This window comes from Oncorhynchus clarkii, chromosome 3 (assembly GCF_045791955.1).
Source record: "Oncorhynchus clarkii lewisi isolate Uvic-CL-2024 chromosome 3, UVic_Ocla_1.0, whole genome shotgun sequence".
Classification (NCBI taxonomy): Eukaryota; Metazoa; Chordata; class Actinopteri; order Salmoniformes; family Salmonidae; genus Oncorhynchus; species Oncorhynchus clarkii.
The window spans coordinates 54184540-54207637 of NC_092149.1; the positions used below are offsets into that span (position 1 = coordinate 54184540).

The 23098-nt window shown below is 42.8% G+C and overlaps 1 protein-coding gene across 3 annotated transcripts in view; it reads left to right on the forward strand.

Annotated features, from left to right (window-relative positions):
• LOC139397992 (myosin IIIB) overlaps positions 1-23098 on the forward strand; it is a 119119-nt gene that overhangs the window by 58997 nt on the left and 37024 nt on the right. For 2 of the 3 annotated variants that reach the window (XM_071144272.1, XM_071144271.1), the window contains 7 exons: positions 9964-9984; positions 10909-10986; positions 11275-11480; positions 13337-13448; positions 13578-13740; positions 13972-14052; positions 22053-22149. In XM_071144272.1, coding sequence (XP_071000373.1) covers positions 9964-9984; positions 10909-10986; positions 11275-11480; positions 13337-13448; positions 13578-13740; positions 13972-14052; positions 22053-22149 — 758 coding nt within the window. The remainder of the gene's footprint in view (positions 1-9963; positions 9985-10908; positions 10987-11274; positions 11481-13336; positions 13449-13577; positions 13741-13971; positions 14053-22052; positions 22150-23098) is intronic. The other variant, XM_071144273.1, reaches the window with a different exon arrangement.

Sequence of the window (23098 nt, forward strand, 5' to 3'; positions counted from 1 at the left end):
GTTAAATTTACGTTAAGTTTGCAATTTCATCATGTAAAAACTGGCTCTAACGCCAGATTCGGCAATTTACCTGTCTACATCAGCTCGCTTGCTCTCAGATGGGAGGGGTGGAAATATTGGAGGTGTGTCCTTAAAAACATGAGTCCAAAAAGACCAACCAAAAGCTGGTTTTAGCGGAAACACAGTTGGTTATGGCATGAATTTTGACAGCGGAAATGCAGCTTATCCAGCCGTGACAAACACAGCCCATCTGCACATGGGACAAGATGTGATTTTGGTGCCTGGATACTTCATATTTAGAAACATAAAACAGTTATGTTTTTTCCCCATTTCGATGTATTTGATTAAACACCACGCATAGCCCCCCCTCCTCTCAATGAAGGCTGTTTTCTTTTTGTCCTTGCCAATTTAATCAAGTAGGCTAGTCAAGACCATACATAAAGTGTTTGGCTCACGAGACCGCTCGGAGATAAATCTTAATCAGCAAAGCTTTATTAAAAGATAATGTTTGAGAGGAGCAAAACAGCTAGTTGACATTCCCTTTTTAACAGTGAGCTGACATTCCCCAACTGTTTGTTTTTCGTTTAATTGTATTAAAAACAAATCTATTAGAATGATTCACTGTACTGGTTTTATGGTGAGAACGTCTGTGGCACGCATGCAATGCAACTTCTGGAGAAGTGTAAATGCGATCTGTACGATGGTTTCAATAAAACATTATACACTACATGACCAAAAGTATGTGGACACCTGCTCGTCGAATGTCGCATTCCAAAATCAAATCAAATTGTACTGGTCACATACACATGGATAGCAGATGTTATTGTGAGTGTAGCGAAATGCTTGTGCTTCTAGTTCCGACAGTGCAGCAATATCTAAAAAGTAATCTAACAATTCCACAACAACTACCTAATACACACAAATCTAAGTAAAGGAATGGAATAAGAATATTTCCACTCCTGTCACGGATCCCTCCGGAACTTTCATCGCGCACACCTGTCCCCTATTTCCACTGATTAGTACTTGTATAAGTGTGCCCTTTGGTTTCCGTTGTCGAACCATTATTGTTACAATGTCCGTTTGTGCGTGTGAGTACCTGTGCTGTGTGTTTTGGCTTTCGTGCCATTGTGCATTGGGCAGATGATTACGGGTCTCGTCCCGTGTGTTAATCATTGTGCGCGTGTGTTATTTATTCGAGGTACACCTCGCTCTTTTGTTTTTGGTTTCTACCCTGTGTTTTGTTACATGTTTCCTTGGTCTTCGTCCCCGTGCCTTTACACGGCACGCCATAATTTGGGCTTAATAAAAAAAACTATTACGCATTCCTGCGCCTGTCTCCCGACTCATTTATGCTCACGTGATAACTACTGTTTAAAAGTTTTAGAACACCTACTCATTGAAGAGTTTTTCTTTATTTTTACTATTTTCTACATTGTAGAATAATAGTGAAGACATCAAAACTATAAAATAACACATATGGAATCATGTAGTAAACAAACATGTTAAACAAATGAAAATATACACTGCTCAAAAAATCTGAATGAATGAATTATTCTTATTAAATACTTGTTTCTTTACATAGTTGAATGTGCTGACAACAAAATCACACAAATTATCAATGGAAATCAAATGTATCAACCCATGGAGGTCTGGATTTGGAGTCACACTCAAAATTAAAGTGGAAAACCACACTACAGGCTGATCCAACTTTGATGTAATGTCCTTAAAACAAGTCAAAATGAGGCTCAGTAGTGTGTGTGGACTCCACGTGCCTGTATGACCTCCCTACAACGCCTGGGCATGCTCCTGATGAGGTGGCGGATGGTCTCCTGAGGGATCTCCTCCCAGACCTGGAATAAAGGACTAAAGGATCCGCCAACTCCTGGACAGTCTGTGGTGGATGGAGTGAGACATGACGTCCCAGATGTGCTCAATTGGATTCAGGTCTGGGGAACGGGCGGGCCAGTTCATAGCATCAATGCCTTCCTCTTGCAGGAACTGCTGACACACTCCAGCCACATGAGGTCTAGCATTGTCTTGCATTAGGAGGAACCCAAGGCCAACCGCACCAGCATATGGTCTCACAAGGGGTCTGAGGATCTCATCTCGGTACCTAATGGCAGTCAGGCTACCTCTGGCGAGCACATGGAGGGCTGTGCGGCCCCCCAAAGAAATGCCACCCCACACCATGACTGACCCACTGCCAAACCGGTCATGCTGGAGGATGTTGCAGGCAGCAGAACGTTCTCCACGGCGTCTCCAGACTCTGTAACGTCTGTCACATGTGCTCAGTGTGAACCTGCTTTCATATGTGAAGAGCACAGGGAACCAGTGGCGAATTTGCCAATCTTGGTGTTCTCTGGCAAATGCCAAACATCCTGCACGGTGTTGGGCTGTAAGCACAACCCCCACCTGTGGACGTCGGGCCCTCATACCACCCTCATGGAGTCTGTTTCTGACCGTTTGAGCAGACACATGCACATTTGTGGCCTGCTGGAGGTCATTTTCAGGGCTCTGGCAGTGCTCTTCCTGCTCCTCCTTGCACAAAGGCGGAGGTAGCGGTCCTGCTGCTGGATTGTTGCCCTCCTACGGCCTCCTCCACGTCTCCTGATGTACTGGCCTGTCTCCTGGTAGCGCCTCCATGCTCTGGACACTACGCTGACAGACACAGCAAACCTTCTTGCCACAGCTCACATTGATGTGCCATCCTGGATGAGCTGCACTACCTGAGCCACTTGTGTGGGTTGTAGACTCTGTCTCATGCTACTACTAGAGTGAAAGCACCGCCAGCATTCAAAAGTGACCAAAACATCAGCCATGAAGCATAGGAACTGAGAAGTGGTCTGTGGTCACCACCTGCAGAACCACTCCTTTATTGGGGGTGTCTTGCTAATTGCCTATAATTTCCACCTGTTGTCTATTCCATTTGCACAACAGCATGTGAAATTTATTGTCAATCAGTGTTGCTTCCTAAGTGGACAGTTTGATTTCACAGAAGTGTAATTGACTTGGAGTTACATTGTGTTGTTTAAGTGTTCCCTTTATTTTTTTGAGCAGTGTATAAAATATATTTGGATTTGTCTAACACTTTTTTGTTACTACATGATTACATATGTGTTATTTCATAGTTTTGATGTCTTCACTATTATTCCACAATGTAGAAAATAGTTTTAAAAAAACCCTGAATGAGTAGGTGTTCTAAAACTTTTGACCAGTAGTGTACATATAACTATGTGGATGAGCAATGACAGAGTGGCATAGGCAAGATGCAATAGATGGTATGAAAGACAGTATACACATAAACTCAGTAAAAATGTCCCTTTTTCAGGACCCTGTCTTTCAAAGATAATTTGTAAAAATCCCATGCTTGTTCAATAAACCATAAACAATTAATGAACATGCTAAGTAACAGTCAGTATCTAGTATGGCCACCCGCTGCATTAAGTACTGCAGTGTATCTCCTCCTCATGGACTGCACCAGATTGAACCATAAACAATTAAACAATTAATGAACATGCACCTGTGGAACGGTCGTTAAGACACTAACAGCTTACAGACGGTAGGCAATTAATGTCACAGTTATGAAAACTTTGGACACTAAAGAGGCCTTTCTACTGACTATGAAAACACCAAAAGAAAGCTGCCCAGGGTCCCTGCTCATCTGCGTGAACGTGCCTTAGGCATGCTGCAAGGAGGCATGAGGACTGCAGATGTGGCCAGGGCAATAATTTACAATGTCCCTACAGTGCGACGCCTAAGAGCTCTACAGAGAGACAGGACAGACAGCTGATTGTCCTCACAGTGGCAGAGCACGTGTAACAACACCTGCACAGCATCAGTACATCTGAACATCACACCTGCGGGACAGGTACAGGATGGCAACAACAACTGCCAGAGTTACACCAGGAACGCACAATCCCTCCATCAGTGCTCAGACTGTCCACAATAGGCTGAGAGAGGCCTATGTTGAGGGCTTGTAGGCCTGTTGTAAGGCAGGTCCTCACCAGACATCACTGGCAACTATGTCGCCTATGGGCACAAACCCACCATCGCTGGACCAGACAGGACTGGCATAAAGTGCTCTTCACTGACGAGTCACAGTTTTGTCTCACCAGGGGTGATGGTCGGATTCGCGTTTATCATCGAAGGAATGAGCGTTACACCGAGCCATGTACTCTGGAGCGGAATCGATTTGGAGGTGGAGGGTCCGTCATAGTCTGGGGCGGTGTGTCACAGCATCATCAGACTGAGCTTGTTGTCATTGCAGGCTATCTCAACGCTGTGAGTTACAGTGAAGACATTTTCTTCCCTCATGTGGTACCCTTCCTGCAGGCTCATCCTGACATGACCCTCCAGCAGGACAATGCCACCAGCCATACTGCTTGTTCTGTGCGTGATTTCCTGCAAGACAGGAATGTCAGTGTTCTGACAAGGCCAGAGAAGAGCCCGGATCTCAATCCCAATGAGCACGTCTGGGACCTTTTGGATCGGAGGGTGAGGGCTAGGGCCATTCCCCCCAGAAATGTCCGGGAACTTGCAGGTGCCTTGCTAGAAGAGTGGGGTAACATCCCAAATCTGGTGCAGTCCATGAGGAGGAGATGCACTGCAGTACTTAAAGCAGCTGGTGGCCACACCAGATACTGACGGTTACTTTTGATTTTAACCCCGCCTTTGTTCAGAGACACATTATTCAATTTCTGTTAGTTACATGTCTGTGTTCAGTTTATGTCTCAGTTGTTGAATCTTGTTATGTTGATACAAATATTTATCAATGTTAAGTTTGCTGAAAATAAACGCAGCTGACAGTGAGAGGACAATGTGGACTGCAAACAGGTTCAAGTTAACAAATTTAGCAAAGATGGTATAGGTCTACTGTACATTTTGTTATTTCAAATCAAATTTTATTTGTCACATACACATGGTTAGCAGATGTTTATGCGAGTGTAGCGAGATGCTTGTTTTTCTAGTTACGACAATGCAGTAATAACCAAGTAATCTAACCTAACAATTTCACAACAACTACCTTATACACACAAGTGTAAAGGGATGAAGAATATGTACAGTGGAGCAAAAAAGTATTTAGTCAGCCACCAATTGTGCAAGTTTTCCCACTTAAAAAGATGAGAGAGGCCTGTAATTTTCATCATAGGTACACTTCAACTATGACAGACAAAATGAGAAAAAAAATCCAGAAAATCACATTGTAGGATTTTTTATGAATTTATTTGCAAATTATGGTGGAAAATAAGTATTTTGTCACCTACAAACAAGCAAGATTGCTGGCTGTCACAGACCTGTAACTTCTTCTTTAAGAGGCTCCTCTGTCCTCCACTCGTTACCTGTATTAATGGCACCTGTTTGAACTTGTTATCAGTATTAAAGACACCTGTCCACAACCTCAAACAGTCACACTCCAAACTCCACTATGGCCAAGACCAAAGAGCTGTCAAAGGACACCAGAAACAAAATTGTAGACCTGCACCAGGCTGGGAAGACTGAATCTGCAATAGGTAAGCAGCTTGGTTTGAAGAAATCAACTGTGGGAGCAATTATTAGGAAATGGAAGACATACAAGACCACTGATAATCTCACTCGATCTGGGGCTCCATGCAAGATCTCATCCAGTGGGGTCAAAATGATCACAAGAACGGTGAGCAAATATCCCAGAACCACACGGGGGGACCTAGTGAATGACCTGCAGAGAGCTGGGACCAAAGTAACAAAGCCTACCATCAGTAACACACTACGCCGCCAGGGACTCAAATCCTGCAGTGTCAGACGTGTCCCCCTGCTTAAGCCAGTACATGTCCAGGCCCGTCTGAAGTTTTCTAGAGAGCATTTGGATGATCCAGAAGAAGATTGGGAGAATGCCATATGGTCAGATGAAACCAAAATATAACTTTTTGTTAAAAACTTGTCGTGTTTGGAGGACAAAGAATGCTGAGTTGCATCCAAAGAACACCATACCTACTGTGAAGCATGGGGGTGGAAACATCATGCTTTGGGGCTGTTTTTCTGCAAAGGGACCAGGACGACTGATCCATGTAAAGGAAAGAATGAATGGGGCCATGTATCGTGAGATTTTGAGTGAAAACCTCCTTCCATCAGCAAGGGCATTGAAGATGAAACGTGGCTGGGTCTTTCAGCATGACAATGATCCCAAACACACCGCCCGGGCAACGAAGGAGTGGCTTCGTAAGAAGCATTTCAAGGTCCTGGAGTGGCCTAGCCAGTCTCCAGATCTCAACCCCATAGAAAATCTTTGGAGGGAGTTGAAAGTCTGTGTTGCCCAGCAACAGCCCCAAAACATCACTGCTCTAGAGGAGATCTGCATGGAGGAATGGGCCAAAATATCAGCAACAGTGTGTGAAAACCTTGTGAAGACTTACAGAAAACGTTTGACCTCTGTCATTGCCAACAAAGGGTATATAACAAAGTATTGAGATAAACTTTTGTTATTGACCAAATACTTATTTTCCACCATAATTTGCAAATAAATTCATAAAAAATCCTACAATGTGATTTTCTGGATTTTTTTTCTCATTTTGTCTGTCATAGTTGAAGTGTACCTATGATGAAAATTACAGGCCTCTCTCATCTTTTTAAGTGGGAGAACTTGCACAATTGGTGGCTGACTAAATACTTTTTTGCCCCACTGTACAAAAAGATATATGAATGAGTGATGGAACGGCACAGAACGGCATAGGCAAGATGCAGTAGATGGTATCGAGTACAGTATATACATATGAGATGAGTAATGTAGGGTATGTAAACATATAAAAGTGGCAGTGTTTAAAGTGGCTAGTGATACATGTATTATGTATTTTGTTTCTGTAAGCTGTTTAACAAACTTTAATGGACTAACATTGGAATTGGAGTTGATTCCAAGGCAATACATAAAATAACTTAAATGCATCACTCAAAGCAAGCACATACAGTGCCTTGCGAAAGTATTCGGCCCCCTTGAACTTTGCAACCTTTTGCCACATTTCAGGCTTCAAACATAAAGATATAAAACTGTATTTTTTTGTGAAGAATCAACAACAAGTGGGACACAATCATGAAGTGGAACGACATTTATTGGATATTTCAAACTTTTTTAACAAATCAAAAACTGAAAAATTGGGCGTGCAAAATTATTCAGCCCCTTTACTTTCAGTGCAGCAAACTCTCTCCAGAAGTTCAGTGAGGATCTCTGAATGATCCAATGTTGACCTAAATGACTAATGATGATAAATACAATCCACCTGTGTGTAATCAAGTCTCCGTATAAATGCACCTGCACTGTGATAGTCTCAGAGGTCCGTTAAAAGCGCATAGAGCATCATGAAGAACAAGGAACACACCAGGCAGGTCCGAGATACTGTTGTGAAGAAGTTTAAAGCCGGATTTGGATACAAAAAGATTTCCCAAGCTTTAAACATCCCAAGGAGCACTGTGCAAGCGATAATATTGAAATGGAAGGAGTATCAGACCACTGCAAATCTACCAAGACCTGGCCGTCCCTCTAAACTTTCAGCTCATACAAGGAGAAGACTGATCAGAGATGCAGCCAAGAGGCCCATGATCACTCTGGATGAACTGCAGAGATCTACAGCTGAGGTGGGAGACTCTGTCCATAGGACAACAATCAGTCGTATATTGCACAAATCTGGTCTTTATGGAAGAGTGGCAAGAAGAAAGCCATTTCTTAAAGATATCCATAAAAAGTGTTGTTTAAAGTTTGCCACAAGCCACCTGGGAGACACACCAAACATGTGGAAGAAGGTGCTCTGGTCAGATTAAACCAAAATTGAACTTTTTGGCAACAATGCAAAACGTTATGTTTGGCGTAAAAGCAACACAGCTGAACACACCATCCCCACTGTCAAACATGGTGGTGGCAGCATCATGGTTTGGGCCTGCTTTTCTTCAGCAGGGACAGGGAAGATGGTTAAAATTGATGGGAAGATGGATGGAGCCAAATACAGGACCATTCTGGAAGAAAACCTGATGGAGTCTGCAAAAGACCTGAGACTGGGACGGAGATTTGTCTTCCAACAAGACAATGATCCAAAACATAAAGCAAAATCTACAATGGAATGGTTCGAAAATAAACATATCCAGGTGTTAGAATGGCCAAGTCAAAGTCCAGACCTGAATCCAATCGAGAATCTGTGGAAAGAACTGAAAACTGCTGTTCACAAATGCTCTCCATCCAACCTCACTGAGCTCGAGCTGTTTTGCAAGGAGGAATGGGAAAAAATGTCAGTCTCTCGATGTGCAAAACTGATAGAGACATACCCCAAGCGACTTACAGCTGTAATCGCAGCAAAAGGTGGCGCTACAAAGTATTAACTTAAGGGGGCTGAATAATGTTGCACGCCCAATTTTTCAGTTTTTGATTTGTTAAAAAAGTTTGAAATATCCAATAAATGTCGTTCCACTTCATGATTGTGTCCCACTTGTTGTTGGTTCTTCACAAAAAAATACAGTTTTATATCTTTATGTTTGAAGCCTGAAATGTGGCAAAAGGTCGCAAAGTTCAAAGGGGCCGAATACTTTCGCAAGGCACTGTACCTGTATTTAGCTATGGAGCACGTTCTGATTGGCCAGTGAGGGGCCAAGCCTCGACACACCCACAACTTGTTTATTCATCCAAATCCATCCCTTTTGCGCCAACGCCAGCAACTGCGCCGATAATTGTGTTTGTGAAAATAGCTCAAATATTTCTGACACATCCCCCCGAACCTATAGCAAGACCGCCCAACGCTAAGATTGACGATTGCGTTAGGTTTGTTCAAATAGAGCCCTGTGTATGAGTTCACAGGGAGTACTTCAAAAACTAACTGTTAGAAATCAAACACAACATATCATTCCCTTGTGACTGGCTATCCTCTCTGTCTTGCTCGTGGTGCTGTCTATCTCCACGCTGTCTGGTAGTATTGTTCAGATTCAGGCAGTTGTGACTGACATTGTATTTACTTGAGCTGTTAGTCCATTGTAGCAGCTTGCGAGATCATTGAAAACAGTTTGAATCATTTGAACGTTGAGAACGATTTGGGTCCAAGTGCACCATGCTCTACCCTTAACTGGGATCCCCCTGACACTATAAAGATGCATCGTTAAAAGGGGGCAAATCTCAGTGTTTTACCCCATCGACAGCTTTTAGGAAGGAGGCTTTAAATGATGACTGCTGGTAAGGCTTTCTCGTACAATTCCTATTGTAAAGAGCAACATGTTGAATGGTAGACGTTTGTTGGAACATCATGTTACAGGCCTCTAGCCAAAATGAGGCCACAGTTTGGCCATAAACAATTACATCCTGCTCCAGCCCTCTGGTTATCTGGTTGTATATCTTCCCTATTAACTAGTGTAGTGAACCTAATATATAATAATACTATATGCCATTTAGCAGACACTTTTATCCAAAGCCACTTAGTCATGTGTGCAGACAAACCTACACACATGACTAAGGCTCTGGGCTCCCGAGTGGCGCAGCGGTCTAAGACACTGCATCTCAGTGCTAGAGGCGTCACTACAGACCCTGGTTTGATTCCAGGCTGTATCACAACCGGCCGTGATTGGGAATCCCATAGGGTGGCGCACAATTGGCCCAGTGGGGTCCGGGTTAGGGTTTGGCTGGGGTAGGCCGTCATTGTACATAAGGATTTGTTCTTAACAGACTTTACTGACTTAGTGTACCATAAAAGCAATTTTAAGAAAAATACTCTGTTGCTCTATTCATCTCTCACTGTCTGAACTAACCTCTTTTAAAGGGAAGCATGCAGTAAAATCATAATGTCCTGTTAAGATTTTGTCAATTGTCAATATTGTATATTAAGAAATGACTCACATTATGATTTTTGGTGCTATACCCCTTAAGTTTGATTTCAGATTCTTCACTTCTTGTCTATCCTCTTGTCTATCCTCTTATCGTTTCCTTTCATTCCATGTTTCTCAACAACACCTTCCTGTATTCAGTCTCCCAAATACCTATTGAAGGTAAGAACAGCCTATGGTTGTTGTTTTATTTGACCTTCTACCTTATCTTGCATGACTTTCTTATTTTTCTCAGTTAACATTTTTAAACAACATTTCTACTGTTTCCAATGGCTGGCTACTGGTATCACGTGGAGGGGTTCCATTTCTCTGTGGTTTGACATTGTGACATTTTCATACACTCTTTGTAAAGCATCAAACCACCTTATGATCTACACTACTATACTTACTCTGTGTAAAGAAAGTACATGGTAACAATGAGTCAAACTCTGAAATATGATTGATGTAAAATGCATGTTCTCCTTTGCCCAATCAAAATCTGTGGAAAGTTCTAAAGAGTTAATAGATGAGAAGCTGGTAAAAGTTATCATTGCAAACAAATGATTGAACTAGTGCAGACGTATGGACGGCCCTTGTTAAAATACATGAACAGAAGTAGTCGAACAGACAGGGGATGATTGCTGGTACTTCTGTCTGAACAGCGTTCAACATAGACGCTGTCAAGACATCCAATTACTGCATGAAGTTGTTCAGAAAATGTTTGACATACCTTTCCCCCTGTGCTAAGATGAAATAAGTATTAAGATATGCACTTTGCTGTGTAGACTTACTATAAAATATTGATTGCGTCATTCATTTTTATGAAGCCATGAAGTGTTGCGGGCCATTAGAATGCTTATATTGTGTCCTCGTTAATCCGTTGTTAGAAGGACTATCTGGTTTGAGATGGCAAGCCTCATTATACAGTGCAGCGCTAGCTGCAATTCTCCCATGCCCCTCAGCTGTACACATCCATTCTCTACACTGTTGGTCTTAAGTGTTTATGGTGCTGCTACCCTTCCCAGACAACACAGTACAAGCAACAATGTACTGTATTCATGTCCATCCCATTGTGAGGAAGGAGTTAATGGGACAGCTTGTGTTTAGGTGGACACCATGGAGATGATGCGACACCCTGAGGAAACCACCAACATGAGGAGACAGACAGTGGCCTCCTACTTCCGGGTATGTATCACCATCACCACACCAAACCATTCTGTTTCGGCAATGTTTTTAATTGACCTCTAATACAGTACAAAAATAGAAAAGGGTTTTAATTTCTGGGTCGATTTTTATCAAGGAGTGTGTCAGTAAAAATATTGTTTTGCTGACACAATAACAAAACAGCATCAGCACAGAATCTGTGAATTCCGCGATGACATTAGGAAGTAATGCATAATGCAAAGAATAATCCCTGTCACCTTCTTTGCTCTGCCCCCGTCGCCTTGCTTTGTCTCCTCACTGCGTTGGCAGTACTCCCTGATGGATCTGCTGTCTAAGATGGTGGTGGGTCAACCCCACTTTGTGCGCTGCATAAAGCCCAACGATGACAGACAGGCGCTGCGCTTCTTTAAGGAGAGGGTGATGGTGCAGCTGCGCTACACCGGGATCCTGGAGACAGTGAACATCCGCCGCCAGGGCTACTCCCACCGCATCCTGTTCGAAGAGTTTGTTAACAGGTAACAACTGCAGTGAGTCCGGGCGCCGCGGCGCTAGATGTGCACTCTGAGTGCCGACACAACCCCAGTGGTAGAGCGGAACACGCGCACTGTGTGTGCTACATCACACAAAACACGGCTTCCTTAATTAGATGGGAGTTCAAACTTGAGCACAGCAATAGGCTCACTAATTGGCTACATCCTGTACAACTCACTTAACTGGGTGGGTTCAACTCTCTTAACTGTGTGTGTTCAACTCTCTTAACTGGGTGGGTTCACTTCACGGGACTTGGAAATAAGGGCACAATTCAAACAGAGAGGAACTCTGAGGCTGACCATAGACATTTTAATTCCTCTTTCTTTACTATTCATTAAGGGTTTGTTTTTATGCTCAGTGTCTTGGACACAGTCCATATCTGAGATAGAACCCCATTATTCCCCAGGTGGGTAATGAAGTACTGGCGAAATTGGGTTAGATACGGGTTAGATAAGATAAGGTTTATATTTGTTTTTCAAATGTCTGGCAACATCTGCCAGTGTGAACATAATAAGAACTCCATCTATTGAAAAAAACAAGGATTTAAACCTTCCTCGACCCATCAAGAATAAAATACATACTCAAACTAGGTCCTTGGGAAAACGTAGGAAACCTACGTTTGATCAATTATCCTTTGAAAAATATTCCAGGCACCTCCAATGGGGCGCTTTAATATGATGTACAATTTAATTAGCTTGGGCTTGTGCTTGTGGCCTGTGTAAAAAGCAGTGGGACGGCTGGTTAGTTTCGCTGCTCTAGGGGAGCTTTTAAAAGATTGTGTGTTTAATTTAGCCGGATTTCAAGCAGGAAACCTTGAATGACCACATGTCGTTCTTCTGCCTGTCCCAATTCTCCGACATTGTTGGTGAGGCTATTTTAGTTGAGGGTTCACTTGATTTGGTGTTAAAAGTGATAGTGCATCACCTGACAATCACCTTTTAACCCTCAGATAGAATGAATGTGTACATGCAGGTGTGTGTGAGGAGGGGGGAGGGACTAGATTCTCATTTAGCAGTGTTTAAAGCTACTGTCCTGTTGTGTTACTAGATTGATTTGACCTATCTATTGTTTGGAGTATAGGAGACCATATCCTGACATGTCCCTGGCTTTCAACCTTGCCATTGAATCTATCCCATCCAAGCCAGGCAGAAATAATTCTGACAGACTCAATAGTTAAACTGCACCTTTAGTGCAAAACTGATTTAAATTTGTGCTCTCATATCAAAGACTCGTCTGATGTTGCGAAGGAGTGTGCTTTGTATTTACCATCAAAGAAAGAACAGGTATCAACAGGAATTAGAATGAAAGGCTGTAGGATGAGGTGGGGGGGGGGGGGGGGGGGGGGGGGTGTTCAAAGACGATTTTCTTCAATCTCCATTGTTGTTTTTCTTTTCTTTGACCAACACCAGAACACAAGGATTGAACCAGCAGTTTGGGAGCCTTGATGTCCCTGAACAAACAGTTATATCAGCTCTGTCCTATGCGGGAGTTTTATAAACTGTGACAGGCGGGACAGTCAAGGGCCTTAGACAATGAAGTAGAGACATGCACTGGAGCTGATTAACACATGGGCGTCATCTGTGTAGTGATTGAAATAAGAGCATAGTCCATTCAGAAAAGCTCAGACAATAGGCCTCTGTTAGTGACTCATGCCTCAGTGAGCCTCGTTTTCTTTGTGCACTGATCCACGGATGGCGATTGAATTCATTTAGATATAAATATATTTGGAAGTTGTATGAAAGGCACGTTTCTGAACTGTTTGAAAACACGGAATCACAGCAAAAAAATATGATTACCTATGATAAAAGTCAGATATCTTTCCCTCTCCCCCCTTTTATAGGTATTATTACCTTGCTTTCCGGGCTCACCAGATGCCTGACTCCAGCAAAGAAAATGCCGTTGCCATACTGGAGCGGGCCAAACTAGAGAACTGGGTCTTAGGGAAGACAAAGGTAAAGTGATGATGATTAGCCAGGGAAAATTATAGTGATTCTTGTTTCAAAACATACGGATGGCATCGCAACTTTGTCCATGGATTGAGGTGCTTCGATGTTAAGCTCCCTGGGTGTACTGTATGTCAGGTGTTCCTGAAGTACTACCATGTGGAGCAGCTGAACCTCCTGCTGAGAGAGCTGATAGCACGGGTGATGGTGATGCAGGCCTACACCAAGGGCTGGCTGGGGGCGAGGCGCTACCGCAGAGAGAAGGAGAAGAGGAACCGTGGGGCCGTCGTCATCCAGTCAGGTAGCCATCCACCTGGCCTCATCTGGAGGACTATACTTCGTAAAAGAGATTAGTTTGATAACCACAGTGTGACCCATATAGGCCAAAAGAGCAATGCTTCAGAGTAGATAATAAGACCTCTGAGAGTTCATTGCCACCTGGTTGTGCTCTGTTTTGAAGTGGGGTCTCATGTTGTATGTGCCGTCTATATTGTTTGACTGAGGTTGATCAGTAGCTTATTTCTCTCTGTAGCCTGGAGGGGCCACACTACCCGGCAGAATTTCAAGCGAACCAGAAAGGAGAGGGAAGACGCGGCTGTTTGCATACAATCAGGTAAAGCATGGCAGATGTGGTTGTATTGTTCTCAGAAGTACTCAACACACTAAATAGGGCACGTCTGAAAATTTCATGTACTTCTATATCCAGATTATGTGCTTTGGAGTTTTTTTCAATATATTTTTAAGAGAAATGAATAAGGGTCTGAAAACCTTATGGTTTGATGAAATACCTTTTTGATCTCAATAAGCAGCCCATGAAACCGTAATAATTAATTAATAATGTATAAGGAAAGGCTTTTGAAAGTTTGGGCAGCATTTGGTCCCCATGTTTCAGAAGAACAGTGCATATTGAGATCCTTTTTTTCCTTTCATCTCTTTCCCAGTAAAGGCAAGAGAGGGGGGTTATCCCTTCTGTTTCCTCACAACTTCCTCTGTCAAATTCCCAGTCTATTACACTGCTCTCACATACCAGAAACAAGATGCCTTTTTATACTGTCAACCTTTTCATCTGAAATGTAAATTAATTCGTACTCAGTGTGCCTTGACGAAGATCAAAGTGGGCACATTAACCTTTGCGGGCCTCCCCCACTCCTTTGAGCCTCTCATTGGAGGACAAGGGACGGTGCCAAGAGGGGCAGGGGAGAGGAGGGCTGGGGGGGAGGAGACTTGGCATTGTTTTATGTGGCTCTCCTAAGGGCTGCCCTCATCTGGCACATGGAGCATATCAGTCGCCTGCACACCTTGTGTAAATGTCCTCCATTAAAACCCTTGTAAATAACGCTGTGGAATAGGTAAACAGGTTTTTTGGTGTGAGAAAAGCCCCGCTGTCGGCCCTCGCTCTTTATCTCTTTGTAGACCTCTACATTGACGTGTTTGTGTGTGGGCGGACGGGCTGAGGAGAAGGCCAAACCTGACATAAGTGGGGCCTCAGCCCCCCGACGGAACACTCCAACACGCTCACATTGTGTGTTCACTGCAGCTTATAGCCTTTGAGGTGGGCTGCATTTGCATTTTTTAAATAAACAGATGCCTTTCAAATGTATGAGTCTGGTGGCTCCTCAGATCTCAGCAGGGCCTGGGGGGCATGCTAACCATCGATCAGATTAGACCATGGAAAATAGAGCTGCTCAACAATGTACTCCAACATTCTTTTTCACTGTGTGTAATTTTACAACTAAAACACAAAGCCCTTTGACTGAATAGAGTGGCACGCTCTGTTTAGTGCCATCCATTAGGGTCCCCTTTTGTCATCACATATTGTTTTGAAAATGAATCCCTCCTTTTTTGGATTGATGGAAAGTGGATGCAACTTTTGTACCACTAACTTGTAGAATTTTTTACACTTGGATAACATCTTTGTTTACTAAATTGTAAGTTACAAGGCTTTGTTAGTTGCCAGTCAGTAATTGCCCAAGCCACACTAATGAGTGTTCTTTAAACTATTCCAAATAGGGGATGGTAGGGGACGCCATGTGTGACTGACGTGTTCTCCGTTTGCTCCCGTGGTATTCTTAAAGTTTATGTGAATTCTGCAGCAGAACCGTATTTATTTTCAAATATTAATTTGGTGATCCCTTTCCGTAAAAACCAAGACTACTTTGCTTCCGAATGTCAGCATGTCGACCAAACATAAGGCCAAGAGCATGACTTTGAGAAAACCCGGCCTACAAGACCCGCTCTCATCACCGCCCTCTCCTGAGTCTGAGGGCCCGGGGACGCACACTTTACCCGGGGGCGCGGCTTGGCCTGGCTGCGCTGAAATGAACATTCTCGAGGCCATCAAACTACTACGCTCTGAGATAGTTGAAATGAAAACACAGGTGGTTGCTACGATTGAGGCCAGAATACAGGAGGTTTCTGATACTTTAAAAGCAGATTTAACCATCCTGCGTAACGAGACTGTTCCGGCAATTACATTACTCAAAACAACAACTGCGTCACACACTATAACGATTACAGCACTGGAGGCCTCCGCTACTAATGTCTCCGATTTAACTACATCCCTGGAGACTGAAGTTAAACGCCTAGCTGCGGATTTGAAAAAGGTGAGGGAGAGCTGTGTGAGTTTAGAGGGATTCTCTCGCCGTAATAATCTGAGACTTGTATCAGTCCCAGAGTCCGCGGAAATGCATCGCGCCACGGATTTCGTTTCAGGGCTGCTGAAGTTGTTGTTCTTGCCTTAGATGAAAAGCCCCTGATTGATCGAGCCCACCGGTCGCTGCGCCCAAAGCCCCGGGATGGGGAGAGGCCCCGTGACATAATTCTTCGAGTGCACTTTTTTCATGAGAAGATGGAGATCCTCCGAAGAGCCCGCAATACCACTCTGAGCTTTCAAGGACAGAGCTTTTCCATTTACCAGGACTACTCCCCCACTGTTTCCAGGCAGCGCGCAGCTTTCGGACAGGCCAAACGAGTACTTCGCGACCATCCAAGTGTGAAGTATGGACTGCGATTCCCGGCCCGTTTATGGATATCTCATGAGGGTAAAGACCACACATTTGAATCTCCGGATGAGGCTATGGCTCACATTCAACGTCACGTCAAGAAGTCTTGAATATGCTCACAGTGTGGATTGTAAGTACCCCACTTGTGGTACAATTATGTTTAGATATAACAGGCTAGTCTTGTATAGTTGGTGAAACTATTCAGGCTTATTTGATGTGATCTAATGTTTTGATTATCTAGTGTGCGTGCCTTATCTCGCTCACCTATTTAGTTTGTTTACACATTGTCTCAGTGACTCAAAATAGTTTTGGTTATTTGTTTACTGCATCCGTTTGCATTGACCCAGTAAACAGTAAATGTCTCCCGAGGCTACACGGTTTCTGGGGCCTCACTTTAATTTTAAAAGTTTTGAGCGTCATTTATGCCCAGCAAACGTTCAACGTTGCGCACACTTAGTTTTTTGGTATTGGTTGTAAGCTGTCTCAGCTTCAACTAGACTACTATTATAATTACTATTATTTTTGATTGTCTAACTACGATTTCCTTACTTCAAATTAGATTTTTGGCTGAGAGCCTTTATACATTTTATTTATTTTCTCTCTCAATACCTGTTATAAGACGGGGAATACAATTATATACATCTACAAGTGGTGCTTTTGTCATTCCGTTTGCACAAGGGATTCGCCTTTTTTTTTTTGTTGTTGTTTTTTTTTTGTTGAAAAAATACATACAAATCTTTCTTTTTGCTGCTTGATCCACTAACAAAACGCGACTTTAAAGAGCGGGACTGTGGGTTTAGGTTTAAGACCGCACTCTCACAGACATACTGTGCGAAGAGAACATGTTCTATTTAGGCTTGTACCTCATTTGGGGAGGTATTGTCTAGGATGGGGGGAGGGGGTGGGGGGGCAGGTTGAATTGTTCAGTTCTAATGTTGTCATTCTGTCTTTTTAGTTTTTTTTTCTGTTTTTTTTTCTGTACTTTTTCCAAACATTTACCACCGTACATTATTACTCTGAGACAAGTTATTCTGGGGGTTTTGGGCGCTCATTGCTTTTCCATTCTATGCTCTAATGACAGGGTTGAATAACGGGAATGCCCCGAGGGGCCGAAATAATACGATCAAGTACATTTCTTGGAATACCAAAGGGGTTAACATCCCGGTGAAACGTAAGAGGGTTTTGACACACTTAAAGGGTTTGAATGCAAATATTGCATTTCTACAAGAGACTCACTTGAGGACTGGTGAGCATTTTAGGATGCGTAAGGACTGGGTTGGTCAAGTGTTCCACTCAAACTTTCATAGTAAATCAAGAGGTGCTGCTATTCTGGTTGATAAAGCTACTCCCTTTGTAGCTTCTGAGGTTATTGCTGATCCTAAGGGACGATACGTCATAGTAACTGGTGAACTGTTTTCTACCCCTCTTGTTTTGGCTAGTGTTTATGCTCCCAATTGGGATGACACAAGTTTAATTTCTTCCTTTCTGTCTGCTATTCCCAATTTAGATTCTCATTTGTTGATTTTAGGGGGGGATTTCAACTGTAAAATGTCCCCAGTTCTGGACAAGTCCTCACAAACAAATACAGGCCCATCTAAATGTGCCCTACTTATTCAATCCTTTCTTCAGAAATATGCTATGTTTGAGGCCTGGCGTTTCCTACACCCTACAGATAGACAGTATTCCTTTTATTCTCATGTTCATCAAACATACTCCCGGATTGATTACTTCTTTTTGGACAAAAGACTTCTGCCTAACCTTCGGCAGTGTACTTACGAGAGTATTGTTATCTCTGACCATTCACCATTAGTGCTTGAACTAGAGTTTCCCCAGCGACCTCCTAGGTTTTATCAATGGCGTCTCAACCCCATTTTACTCTCAGATAAGGAGTTTGTCAATTTCATTTCTTCTGAAATTGCCTTATTCCTAGAAACGAATTCAACACCAGGTATGTCCTGCTCTACCATATGGGAGTCTCTCAAAGCATACCTACGTGGCCAAATTATTTATTATACAGCCAACCAAAACAGAGTTCGCTCCCAGCGACTTCGGGACCTGAGCGAGTCCATAGCCACATTGGATGAGAAGTATGCTACGGATCCTTCCTCTGATCTGCATAAAGAGCGCCAACTACTCCAATCTGAATTTGATGAGCTTTCTACCAGGCAAGCTGAACAGTTACTCTTGCGAGCTCGATACAAAGTCTATGAACAAGGCGACAAGGCCAGTAAACTCCTTGCACATCAGATCCGTAAATCTGAGGCCTCACGGCTAATCCCACAAATAAGGACCCCGTCTGGTGCCACCACAGTTATACATAAAGAGATCAATGATCAATTTAAACAATTTTACTCTGCACTATACACCTCTGAATCCCCTCAAGACCCTTTGCTGATTGACTCCTTCTTTAATGGCTTGAATATGCCTTCAATTGATACAGACTCCCATGACTGTCTAGAAGAAGAATTTACGCTTGAGGAGATTGCAACAGCAGTGTCCGCAATGAAAAGTGGTAAATCACCGGGTCCGGACGGTTTTCCAACCGAATTTTACAGGACGTTTTCTGGTCTGCTTTGCCCATTCTTGTCCCGACTATTTGCAGAGTGCCTCAATACTTCAAAGCTGCCGCCTAGTCTTTATCAGGCTTCAATTTCATTACTACTAAAGAAAAACAAAGACCCCCTGGATTGTGGATCCTATCGCCCAATCTCGCTTTTAAACTGTGATTACAAAATCCTAGCTAAGCTTTTAGCCATCCGTATGGAAGGCTCGCTACACCAAGTAATACACTCTGACCAGACTGGCTTTGTGAGAAATAGGCATTTATTTTTCAATATTAGGCGCCTTATGAATATACTGTACTCCCCAGCGTCGGGGGACCCGGAGGTGGTGGTCTCACTTGATGCCGAAAAAGCGTTTGACCGCGTTGAGTGGGATTACCTAACAGCTGCCCTTTATAGATTTGGCTTTGGCCCCAAATTCATTGCGTGGATAAAGATTCTTTATTTTTCCCCCATGGCTTCGGTACGGACTAATAACTTGTCCTCTGACTATTTTCCCTTGCACCGCGGATCCAGACAGGGTTGCCCACTCTCCCCCTTGTTGTTTGCTTTGGCAATCGAGCCTCTCGCCATTGCACTACGCTCTGATGATGCCATTCAAGGCATAATCAGGGCGGGCTGGGAACAGAAAGTCTTGCTATATGCTGACGACCTCCTTTTGTTTATCTCCAATCCCGATACCTCATTGCCACGTGCCCTATCTGTTCTTAAAAAGTTTGGATCAATCTCAGGGTACAAGCTGAATCTAGGCAAGAGTGAGCTTTTTCCGGTAAACAAGGCTGCTTTAAAGTGCTCTTTCACAAGTTCTCAGTTTAGGATTGTCCAGGATCAATTCACTTACTTGGGAGTAAAAGTGACAAGGAAATATTCAAATTTGTTTCAGGAAAACTTTGTTGCTCTAGCAGACAGATTGAAACAATCTTTTACTTTTTGGAATTCGCTACCCCTTTCTCTTATCGGAAGGATTAATGTCATTAAAATGAATGTGTTGCCCAAATTTTTATATTTATTTCAATGTTTACCCATTTTTATTCCAAAATCTTTTTATATTTCACTGGATCAAACGTTCATGCATTTTATTTGGGATGGCAAGGTACCACGGATTGGTAGAAAACATCTACAGAAGCCTAGGTCATTGGGGGGTTTAGCTCTACCAAATTTTCAGACATACTACTGGGCTGCAAATTTCAGAGCCGTTCTGTACTGGCTGCAGACTGATCCTACTGGCCCTAGACCACTCTGGGCCCAGATGGAGTCTGAATCGTGTAAACCTGCAGCACTTTCCTCTGTGCTGTGCTCGTCTCTCCCAGTGTCCCTAGGCAAAAGGTGTGCCAACCCAATTGTAAAGCAGTCTCTTAAAATTTGGAATCAGTTCCGTTTAGCCTTTAGCCTCCGAGGCTTTTCTCTATCAGGCCCAATCAATCAGAATATTTTATTTCCTCCATCTTTGAATGATGGGGCTTTTGGCATTTGGCACTCACTAGGCCTTTCCTCGCTAGCCCAATTATTCTTTGATGGTACATTTGCCTCTTTTTCTCAGCTGCAGGAAAAGTTCAATCTCCCCCGATCCCACTGTTTCCGCTATCTCCAGACTAGAAACTTTGTCAGGGCTAACACACCTGGATTTCCCAATAGGCCTGCGAATACAGCTATAGAGAGCATCTTGGAGCTGAACAAGCTTCCTAGGGGCGCAATTTCAGATGTATATGCAATCATTCATGACTTACAGAACCCTTCTTTGGTGCCTTTAAAGACTCGATGGGAAAAGGATTTGGGGGGGGAACTTGGGGAAGACGTCTGGGAATCTGTACTGCACAGGGTGCACTCGTCCTCTTTTAGCACTAGACACAGCCTCATTCAATTCAAGGTGGTTCACCGTATCCACTGGTCGGGGGCCAAACTTGGAAGAATATTCTCTGATTTTGATCCTACCTGTGTCAGATGTAAGGTGGAACCAGCCACACTGTTGCATATGTTTTGGGGCTGTCATAAACTGTCAGGTTTCTGGGAATTAATATTTAAATGTTTCTCTGATATATATGACACTGTTATAGAGCCGTCTCCCCTTACAGCCCTTTTTGGAGTACTGCCCATGGGTACCCCCCTATCAAGAATCCAGTCGGACACTGTTGCTTATACAACTCTTTTAGCTAGACGGCTAATACTACAGAACTGGAAGATGGCAGCTCCCCATCTTATAAATATTGGGTGAGGGATGTGTTGTGCTCTCTGAAACTAGAAAAAATTAAATTCAATTCACGTGGGAACCCCAAACTGTTTGATGAGGCTTGGGCTCCATTCCGGTCTTACTTTAAACAGTCCATCCTCTGATGGCATTCCAATTAATACTAAAATAAGTCTGTGACTTAAGGGTTGGAGTTTCTCTCTGTGTTTTTTGCTGGGGGGGGGGGGGGGGGGGGCATTAAGATCCATGTGCTTATTGATTGTGGTCCGCAGATGCCTTGTTCATCTTGCCCAGGCAGAGACTGAAGTGTGAGCTTGTTTTTCCCAGTTATTTTTACATTTTGTTCACGCCTACATGAATAATCATTTTTTATTTTAAAGCATTGTAAACTTTTTTTTTGTCCAGTGGATGGTCGGTCTGTGGCCATGACTCTCTGTGAGTGGTTGCATTTCTCCACCCTTATCCCTTGAACAATGGTGAGATGTTTGCCCTGTCCCTGTACTATAGATTGCCCCTTTAACCTCTGTAGCCTTCTGCCCGGTGTGTTTAACTTGTCTAAAGTATGGTATCTTTAAAGCTATTTTTTTTTCTTTGTATTTTTCTTTGTATTTTTTATTTTATTTTTATTATTTTTTCTAGTTGAGTATATTATTTATATTGCTTTGTCTTGTCTGTGTGTGTGTATGTTCAAAACTTAATAAACAGAGTTAAAAAAAAAAAAAAACTATTCCAAATAACATCTAGTGTCCTTTTTCTTTGTCTCATCTAGTTTAAGTTGTGCAGTTAAGCATAGCTTAATACTCTGAAATGAATTTAAATCCCAGATAATAAAGCATTGATGGTAGTCATTTTACTGTATCCACAGCATACAGGGGCCACCGAGTGCGTAAAGACCATGGAATCCAGAGGCACAGATCTCACCCAGGGGCAGGAGGCCACACTGACAGGAACGAGTATTTTGGGTCAGTTTCTTCATCCACTTACCAGTGGTATATTCAGTGTGTGATTGTGTTGATGTATCCATTAGGCCCTAATGATTAGGGTGCTCCAAAGTCTGGCCACAGACAGCAGGGTTCAGTTATCTCCATTAGAGGTCGACCGATTAATCGTAATGGCCGATTAATTGGGGCCGACTTCAAGTTTTCATAACAATCAGAAATCTGTATTTTTTTCTTTTTTTTACCGATTTGGCCAATTTTTATGTTTTATTTATTTATTTATTTGGTTTAATCTTTATTTAATCTTTATTTAACTAGGAAAGTCAGTTAAGAACACATTCTTATTTTCAATGACGGCCTAGAAACGGTGGGTTAACTGCCTCGTTCAGGAGCAGAACGACAGATTTTTACCTTGTCAGCTCGGGGGATTCGATCTTGCAACCTTACAGTTAACTAGTCCAACGCTCTAACCACCTGCCTCTCATTCCACTCCACGAAGAGACTGCCTGTTACGCAAATGCAGTAAGCCAAGGTAAGTTGCTAGCTAGCATTAAACGTATCTTATAAAAAACAATCAATCAATCAATCATAATCACTAGTTAACTACACATGGTTGATGATATTACTAGTTTATCTAGCGTGTCCTGCGTTGCATATAATCGATGCGGTGTGTATCGTTGCTCCAATAACCATAAACATCAATGCCTTTCTTAAAATCAATACAAGAAGTATATATTTTTAAACCTGCATATTTAGCTAAAAGAAATCAAACATCAATGCCTTTCTTAAAATCAATACACAGAAGTATATATTTTTATACCTGCATATTTAGCTAAAAGAAATCCAGGTTAGCAGGCAATATTAACCAGGTGAAATTGTGTCACTTCTCTTGCGTTCATTGCACGCAGAGTCAGTGTATATGCAACAGTTTGGGCCGCCTAATTTGACAGAATTTTACGTAATTATGACATAA